The sequence below is a fragment of the Diaphorina citri genome, unplaced genomic scaffold (assembly GCF_000475195.1).
Source record: "Diaphorina citri unplaced genomic scaffold, Diaci psyllid genome assembly version 1.1 scaffold110, whole genome shotgun sequence".
In the NCBI taxonomy this organism is placed as follows: domain Eukaryota; kingdom Metazoa; phylum Arthropoda; class Insecta; order Hemiptera; family Psyllidae; genus Diaphorina; species Diaphorina citri.
In genome coordinates this window covers 173,261-183,300 of record NW_007377547.1, presented here as the reverse complement: position 1 = coordinate 183,300, position 10,040 = coordinate 173,261, and the positions used below count along the sequence as shown (strand labels likewise).

Here is a 10,040-nt window from a genome sequence, read left to right as displayed (position 1 = left end):
TTTCCTTCTCTCTCTCTCTCTCTCTCTCTCTCTCTCTCTCTCTCTCTCTCTCTCCGCTTTCTGCCTCTATTGCAAGATGGGAAAGAGAAAGAGACGGAGAGAGAGGATGAAAAAAGCAAGATAAAAAAGTGATTATGTTGAAATAATAAAATTATATTCTGTAGGTATAAGAAAAGGCTTAAAATTGAAATAATAGCAAAATCGTTTCCAGCTTCCCAGGGTTAAGGGCTTAGGAGAAATCCTAAAATAACAACTCCATGGTAGCTAAGTCTCAGCTCTATGAGGTTCGTCGCTTCCCTCTACGTGCTCAATGCTCTATGCGCTAGCCTTGGGCCGGTCATTCACTATCAGGTAGACCTGAGAGGTCGCCTGAGAGACTTATTATTGCCAGCTATAAACCTGGCTGGAGAGCTGGAGACCATCAAACCCCCGGCTTCAGCTGAGCCGTTAACAACAACAATTATTTATTATAGTCTCAGCTCTATGAGGTTCGTCGCTTCCCTCTACGTGCTCAATGCTCTATGCGCTAGCCTTGGGCCGGTCATTCACTATCAGGTAGGCCTGAGAGGTCGCCTGAGAGACCTATTATTGCCAGCTAAACCTGGCTGGAGAGCTGTAGACCATCAAACCCCCGGCTTCAGCTGAGCCGTTAACAACAACAACTTATTATTGCTGCCATACACCATCAGGTACACCTGACAGGCACAACTGTTCAGACGTTCCTGTCAGGTAATGACCAGTCTTATGCCAGCCACTCACTATCAGGTACACCTGACGACAGGTAGACCTGATCCGGTCTACCTGATAGTGTGTGTGATCAGGGACCTTTTCAGCTGTACCTGATCAGGTCTACCTGATAGTGAATGGCCGGCTTTAGCCGAAATTAGGTCGACTTTTCTTTTTGCATGATTTCTGGTGCAGTCACTTAAATTTCTTTTATTCAATGATTTTCTTTTTATTATTATTTCTGGAGCAATTCTTTAATTTTTTTTGTCTGATTTCAGGCTCAGTCAGCGCTCATGTACGATGCAGTACTGGTGATCGTGGAAACATTCAACAAGTTACTCAAACGTAAGCCCGACCTATTCAAAGCCAATGTGAATAGGCGGGGCCAAATGATGAACAACGGAAGCCGGATGGACTGCAACACGAGCAAAGGCTGGGTCACCCCTTGGGAGCATGGAGATAAGATTTCCAAGAATTTGAGAAAGGTAAGATTCAGCCAGCCTAGTCAGCTTGGTTAGTCGTGCATCTGCCTTGTATCCTTGTAAGCGATGGGTCATTCAAACACTAATCGCTCTATCTTTATAACTAGGCTTGCCAAATATCCAAAATGTCGATTCGGGACGCGAATCCGCGAACATAATTGCCAAATTTGCGAACATAATCTTGCAACACGAGCAAAGGCTGGGTCACCCCTTGGGAGCATGGAGATAAGATTTCCAAGAATTTGAGAAAGGTAAGATTCAGCCAGCCTAATAGTTCAATCAATCAATTTTATTTGTACAAATATGTATACATTGTATGTGGTACAATGTTAAAACTACGTACTAAACTAATCTAAAACTAAATCTATAATAATATTGTATAATCTGTAATAAATATGTTAGCTTGGTTGGTCGTGCATCTGCCTTGTATCCTTGTAAGCGATAGGTCATTCAAACACTAATCGCTCTATCTTTATAACCCCAACACCTTGTATAAAATTCTGCCTTGTAAGTGCTAGGCCGCGAGTTCAATCCCCGGATTTTATACTGTTCGGATAATGTTAGTTCTCGGAACGGCTGGCTTTCTCCTTTCCTGTCTTCCTTCTTTCTTCAATTTCCAAGAATCTCTTTCTCAAATAGGTACTGCAATTTGTGCTAAGGCTGGTCACTCAGGCTCCGGCGATCTGACTGATCTAGGCCTGTCAGACCGTCGTAAGTGTGGGGCCGAAAAAAACTTCCGACTTCAATCTTCAGACTGTCTGAGAGACCCGGAGGACACACCACTGGGTTCTCGCTCATGCTATTATTAGAACACCAAATTGCAGGAATTTGAGAACGAGATTTTGCTATTGAAAAAAGAAATTTCCAAGAATTTGGCGGGCGGAGGTAAAATTCAAATTGCAATGGAAAGGGTTTTATCCGGGAAGTGTGAGACCCTCGGGAAGGGTTTTACTCCGAGACGAAGTCAGTTCCGAGTAAAACAATATTGTAAAGTTTTTGATTTCCATGGAAAAACCAACCTCAGTGGTGTAGTGGTTAGCGCCGTGGACTTCGGATCTGGAGGTTGGTGGTTCGAGTCCTAGTCAAGTCATAAAATTTAGCGTAGTGCATTAAGCAGGGAACGACATTTTGTGACAAGCATTTATGCTCAATACAATTAAAATTCCTTTTTTCCTCCTTCTTTCCATGGAAAATTGTTAGTATGATTTTTTAGAAAAAAACTTGTGACAGGTGTATCTACACGGAGAGAAAAACTAGGTTTCTGGAAGCCTAACCTGGTGACTTGGCAACTCTAAACTATATGTATTCTAAAGGGTCTTACCAACCCACAGAGCCTTAAGAGAGACTGAACTTAAGTTCTTTTGGAGATAGCACAAAGAAAACGAGAGAAGAAAAATCTAACGAAAGGAAAACACAAAAAATGCTTCCTTTTGGAGATAGCACAAAGAAAACGAGAGAAGAAAAATCTAACGAAAGGAAAACAAAAAACTGCTTCGCACAAAGTTGTTCGGAAAAAACGATGTTCTCATCAATAAAAAAAAAAAAAAAAAAAAAAAAAAAAAAAAAAAACCGTGAGCTCTGGTATACATACGTTCAATACTCAATACATTTCAGATAATTTCTCCTCAGAGATCAATTTCAGCCATTACTGATGGACTTTTGCCATGGAATAAAACACCAGAGTGCTGTTTCGGTCCTAAGTTCAAACCCTGTGAGTCCATTAGTTATACAGGGCCTTGAATAGGGGGAGGGCCCCCTCCGGATAAAAATATACTAAAAATATTGCTGGTTTTATCCTATCCTATCCTTCTCTCTTTGATTTCGGGGCGATAAGACCTTCGTTGCTACAGCTACCTCTGTCAAACCCCCTTGAAAAAAAGGAGAAAAAAAACAGCCCTAAAAGGATTTTCTGTTGTTTCGAGGTTACCGAATGTTTCTTTTTAAAGTTTTATTTAAAAGGATTAGAAAGTTTAAAATGAAAAGTCATCTGTTTGGAACCTTTTTATTAAAAGTTTTTCTACGCCTTCAGAGTAGATATAAGCAAGAGGGATTCTTTTATTTTTTGAGGAATTCTTTTGGAAAAAAACTCATATCGAGTTAGATAATATAAAGAGTATAATTTTATTTTTAAAGAACACATGCAAGAATAAAAACGGGAAAAATCAAATCCTCAGGGGAAGGAGGGAAAAATAAACAAATAGGAGGTATTAGGTACCTAACTCATTCCTGAAATAATATTCTGGAGTGACGATAAATGTAAAATTTTAAAAGCTCCCCATTGAAAAGATTGAAAGTTCAGCTTCAATATTCCTACATTCATATGAAGTTATGAAGTATCGAGAAAATAGCTCGTCAGTGGCGGGGCGTTCTTCATGGAGGCTAGGGAAGAGGGAAGAGCCGCTTCCAATTTTAAAAATAAGAAAAAATAAGAGAGAGAAAAAAAGAAGATGAAGGAAAAGATCCGCTTAAAAGTTCTGATGGCTAAACTTTTGGTACATACTGCAAATAGGTCTGAGCCAATGTCCTCTCTTTTGAAGCCCATTCCTCCTCTTTTAACGGAAAATACAAATTCAAGTTTTACCACTAGGTGGCGTGGTGGCGCCTGTGCTAAACCATGGGAAATCCAAGATGGCGTCTTCTCAAGCCTGACAATTCCAGGGGTTTTGGCTTCAGAAGAGGGGAAATCGGTTCGAATTCCAGAAGAAAAAAAAATACTCGTTACCTTCCCTCTTCAAAATCTGACGAAACGCCACTGTAGCACGTAAATCTGGTACCTACATATCTACTTAACTTAAAAATACCTACTTAGTTGCATAAGATAAGTGAGAAAATGAGACAGGTAAGTATCTTGAATAATATGAATAATTGAATATTGAATAACGTCAAGTTATGAAAAGATAACGATGAGAGAAATGAAATCTGTTGAACTTTTATGCATTCGTCCTTCAGGATCTTCACGACTTGAGCTTTTATCAGACATAAATCTCTCTCTTCCTTCCACTACATACTAGGTCGTGGTTCGATTCCCGTCCGTGGTGAACTTTATCCTAAACAAATAAGAATTAAGATTAAGCTGTACCTGTCAGGTCTACCTGATATTGTATGTGCTTATCAGGTGGCAGGTACATATGTATATCAGATGACCAGATGACCTGTCATGTCTACCTTATGGTGAAAAAAGCTACACGTTTTTCCTAGATTGAGAGCTGGTAAAAAGTAGGGTAAGGTCTCATCTACCTAGGTATAACTTTGTAGATAGGTAGCAGCTACCTAAATATACGTACATCATATAAAAAAGTAAAAAAAAGTTGTTTTTTTTTAGTTTGAGAATTGCACTTTTTTTAATCACAAAATAACTTTACAACCATTTTTCATCTTTTTTTCTCCTTGACGTTTCAAGGTATTATTTTTACATCAGAAAAACCTGGTTTCCCATTACTTTGAACGTTATAGCAAATAAAAATCCCATGAAGTGACCTACTTAATTATGAGACCCTTAAGCCAACCAGTCCTTTGGAGCTACTTAGCTACTTTGGTGACTTACATATCGAGAGGCATGTACTCTTACCTTAGGGGTATTTTTAAGGTTAATTAAGGAGAGACGTATAAAAAAGAACAAAGAGGGAGATCAGAAAAACAGGAGAAGGGAAGGAGGGAGAGAGCGAGAGAGGGAGAAAAAGGTAGAGAACGAGACTAAAAAGAATAGAAGGAAACGCAGGAGTAAAAAGAAAAAAAAAACGGAATAAAAGAGAAGAGGAAAACAGAAAAAGAAAACAGAAAAAGAAAAAAAGAGGAAAAAGAGAGAAGGGAAAGCAGGAGTGAAATGAAAGAAGAAAAAGAAAACAGGAAAAAAGCGAAGAGGGGGAGAGAAAGTGAGGGAGACAAAAAGAAAAAAAGAGAGAGAGAGAGAGAAAGAATTCGAAAAAAAGAAAGACAATACACAGAGAGAAAAAGATCCAGAGGAAGAGAGGAGTGAGGGGAAGAGAGGAGAGAGAAAAGAAGGGAATGAAAGATGTGGAAAAGGGAAGAAAGCAAGAAAGAGACAATGAAAACAAGAGAAAAAGGGAAGAAGGAATGAAAGAAAGCTAAAGGGATTGAGAAATACGAGAAAGAATGGTAAAGTATATAGATAAAGCGAGAGGAGGGAGGGGGTTCCAAAATTTTAGGCAAAAACACCAAAAAAAGGAGCCTTAGAGGGACCCTGGTCCCCTAAATGCGGCCCTGGTATACAGTATTATGGGTTGTCATGACACTTTGTCATATTGTCACTCCTCAGCATTTGACCTGATTGAGCACTTGGTAACTCAAGGCTGTCACTTTTCTCCTCAAAGTTATTGATGAGGCCAAAATAAACATGGCTGCCAGTACCCACCTATACCTACGACCTACTGAAAATCTTTCAAAATGTCTATAGCCTTACAGGTACCTAACTATGTAGAAACTGTACAAATAAATACCCTTGAGGATGAACAATATTAAAAAATATTTGGGGTTTCAATCTCAGCTTATGGAATTTTTCCCAGTCCAATCAAAGCTGAAAAATAACTACAACCAAACCTTGTGAATTGTATCAGTTACTTCCCATCATTTCAAAAATTATGGATTTTTGCAAAGACAATTATGCCCTATCGATGTTGCTTAACCCAATTTTCCTAAAACCAATTATACTGGACGTAGCTTAACCCAAGTGTTCCTGGTTTAACTAACTATCCGACCATCTCATTCTGCAAAAGCCACTGGCAAAAAGCACTTTATTTTATCGAGAAAAATCCATAAGGTTTCTCTTCTCGGTACTACTTTGTATAGCTTTGTTTGTACCTTTGAATCTATTACCCAATACCTAGAATCGCTATCGTCAGTGGCGAATTCTCTAAAAAAGTAGGGGAAGCACCACTTTTCTTCTCCTCTCTATGGGGCTTTTTTCTTCCCCTACTTACCACTTACCGAAAATAATAATTGATTAATCAAAGCCGTATTTTCCTTTCGGAATTTCTCCTCTTATCTCAAGCTCGGTTCGCCTCTTTTGGCGTGATAACGCCTGTATTAAACCACAGGAAATCCAAGATGGCGCGCCATCGGAATTGGTTCCGTTTCCGAAAGGAAATACGACTCAACTTTTATTCTAAGACCATCAGCAGGTACCTTCTGTATACGGAGTTGTGTTCGATTTTGTGACTTTTAATTCAGTCATCATACGAAATTTCTCTTTAAACTGGTTTGAACTGGCAGCGGGTGTGTAGTGGGCCATTGTCCAAACTAGCCCAAAGAGAAATTTTGTATGCTGATTGAATTAAAAGTCACATAATCGAATACAACTTTACCTGACCTGGTTTACAGCGTCCCCCATTGAATATCTCACCACCCTCCACTGAAACAATACTACATCTCTTCCCTACGTATCCTTGGGTATCCTATTAATAAAGATTACCTCTGGGACTACACAATTCCGACGGAAAGAAAAATGCTCGTAATGAAAAAATATTTCCTGAAATTATATTTATCCCAACTAATTATTTTTATATTTATTGTTTTTTTGTCGTTCTTAGCGCGAATCGCTTCTAATTCCCTTCGTAATGACTTTATTGAATTTGCTTTTCATTTCCCTCGCTCTAGTTTTAGAGGGGTATTATAAAGGTAATAGGTAGGTATCCTCTCTAATTTTAGGGGGGAGGATATTACCTATTAGGTATAAAGGTAGAGGCACGCTTAGAGCTGTGCTTACCAGGTGGAAATAATCGTTGACTTACATAATTATTTTTATATTTATTGTTTTTTTGTCGTTCTTAGCGCGAATCGCTTCTAATTCCCTTCGTAATGACTTTATTGAATTTGCTTTCCATTTCCCTCACTCTAGTTTTAGAGGGGTATTATAAAGGTATAGGTAGGTATCCTCTCTAATTTTAGGGGGGGAGGATATTACCTATTAGGTATAAAGGTAGAGGTACGCTTAGGGCTGTGCTTACCAGGTGGAAATAATAGTTGACTTACACAGCTTTTACAGGCTTAGGCCAGCCACTCATTATCAGGTACACCTGACAGGCGGACCATTCTCTTTATTCTCATACTATCTTATCCAACGAAGTGAGTTCTGAGTTTTAACAGGACAGTTTGTCTGTAACGCTGTAGGTATGTTTGTTTGTTTGTTCTGCGATAACTCTCAAATCAAACCGTCTGTCTGTCTAATTTAGATGAAAATCGGCAGAAATGTAACGGAAATTTTCTCATCAGGTTTTTGGAGCGATCTAGCCTTTGGAGATTTCGGAGAGGAATTTTTTCCGAGTGTTCGCCAAACCAGTAGTTTTAGTAATTATCCGTATGTCTATGACAAATGACTGATCGCGGAGGAAAGTCGGGAAACAGAAGTGCAAAGATTGCAAAGTTCAAAGTCCTCAGCTACTACCAAACTTTATAATACATAAGTATAACTACGACTCGCACTACTGTAATTTAGATGAAATTCGGCAGAAATGTAACGGAAATTTTCTCATCAGCTTTTTGGAGCGATCTAGCCTTTGGAGATTTCGGCGAGGAATTTTTTCCGAGTGTTCGCCAAACCAGTAGTTTTAGTAATTATCCGTATGTCTATGATAAATGACTGATCGCGGACGAAAGTCGGGAAACAGAAGTGCAAAGATTGCAAAGTTCAAAGTCCTCAGCTACTACCAAAACTGTATAATACATGAGTATAACTACGACTCGCACCTACAATAATAGGTAACCTTACTATTATAGGTAACTAGGGTAGATAACCTGTGTGTTCCCCCAAAGAGAGAATAAGATAACAAAATACACCAAGGTAATGATATACGAGTATTTGCGAAACACTTGAGAACAAGTTTTTTAGTTTTTAAAATTTCGCGTACGTTTTCATTCTCTCCGTGCAAACAATTTTTCATATTTTTTTTATCTCCCACACTCCCTCCTACCTTAACATCTCCAACACTTCCCTCCCATCTCTTTCCTGATGGGTGATAAAGAGAACCTGGGACTTTCGCCTCAATCCTTCTTTAGGTAGGTACCTATAGGTATCTGGGTAAATCAGAGTACTAGTTGCCTACCCATTTTTTTGCTCCTTTTTTGGGGGCCCCCAATAAAGGAGCCTTGAGGAGCCCGGGCCGAAATGGGACCGGATCAACCCCACTGATTACGGTCCTGGTCTCGTATGCATTTTGAAAAAATGACTTCTCACTTCGCGAGAGAAAAAATCTGGAGGGAACATCTCTCTCGCTATTTTTCCCACCTCTTTGTCCCTGCACATTTTATCGGGAGAAAACTAGCAAACTCCGGGGTACTTTAGTCCTTAACTTAGTTTTAAAGAGTAGGTACGCTCTTTGTAGAGCTAACAGGGGTTGCATTCCTAAAATTTCATATTCAGGATGGTAGAGAAAATTGGTTACCTTTTTTTTTCTTCTTCTTCTTCTTCTTCTTCTTCTTCTTCTTCTCCTCCTCCTTCTTCGTAACCTTTGTCTTCCGTCTTTGTCGAAGAAGAAGAAGACTTAATTTATAATAAGTACGTAATTTTAGGCTCTCTCTCTCTCTCCTTCTTCTTCTTCATCCACTAAAAAATTCTTCCTTCTTACCTATCACATAAAAAAATCCCACAATATAGTGGAATGAGAGAGAGAGAAGGAGAGAGAAGGGGAATGATGAATCGAATGTTTCCTTTTTCTTTCTCCAAGGTAGGTAAGTACGGTTAGGTGGATATACTCATTCTTCGTCAAGTGAAGATGTCTCGAAGATAGGTAGGTGTTCAGGTACCTATTTGTCTCTGAAATAATGGCTTTTAGAAAACTACTTTCGTAACTTTATCTCACTTTCGTTCAGAACAAAATGAATGTGAGGAAAATCACACAATAAATAAGCACCTAAGTACGTAACCAAGAAACCAAGTATAATATGACATACATACTGACATATCTACAAAATGTATGCAAATGAGACATGTTTCAGTGAACTTTTCCCTCTAGTAGATGGAAAAAACATAGAAGTTAAAGAAGCTGGAGAGAAAATAGCTATTAAAAGGGAGGTAAAGTATTGGTATAGACTACTATAGACAGATTACTGGATTACATTACGACTACGAAGAAGAATAAGAAAAATAAGAATAACATGAAGGAGTGGAAGAATAATACGAGGAGGTGGAAGAATATGAAGAAAGCATCAAAGTTATATTTTTTATAATTTCACAAAATTTGCATAATTTAATTAACAAAAGTGGATTTCATTCCCCCTCTGCAAAGCCCCCCGTTCAGGACGAAATCTACAGCTGATGTCATCATTTTGAAACCAATAGGTACATTATGGGTACAATGTATGGCGGTAATTTCAATCTATGCTCCCTAAAAAAGTGACAAAAATTGGTAAAATTCCATACACTTGGACTCGAACCACCAACTTCCAGATCCGAAGTCCAATTTATTTTATAAGGTAGGAATTACGAGTAGGTACCTATTTAACATTTTCCTCTCAAATCTACTACAGACAGTTCATCATCTCTGTCATTTATTTCTTGGAATCTCTTCAATATTGTCTCCATATTATTTATTTTCATCGTTGAATTTTTCTTCTCAGCCTCCTTCTTTTTCCCCCCTTCTCCTTTTCCTCATTTATCTTTCTCTTCTCTCCTTCTGCTCCTCTCTGCTTCTCCCATCTTCTTCTTCTTCTCGTCCTCCTCCTCTTTTTCCTTCTACATTTCTCCTCCTACTCCTCCTTTTCCCTTTCTACTTATCATCCTTCAATGCATCCTTCTCCTCCTCCTCCTCCCTCCTACTTCCTCTGCCTCTTTCTCCTCCTCCTCGTTTTTGCTTGTAAATGATGATAATTATAATTGAT

The 10,040-nt window shown here is 38.7% G+C and overlaps 1 protein-coding gene across 1 annotated transcript in view; it reads left to right on the top strand.

Annotated features, from left to right (window-relative positions):
• Positions 1–10,040, top strand: part of LOC103524645 (glutamate receptor 1-like) — a 152,434-nt gene that overhangs the window by 115,377 nt on the left and 27,017 nt on the right. Inside the window, exon 6 of the mRNA XM_017449693.2 lies at positions 1,005–1,211. Coding sequence (XP_017305182.1) covers positions 1,005–1,211 — 207 coding nt within the window. The remainder of the gene's footprint in view (positions 1–1,004; positions 1,212–10,040) is intronic.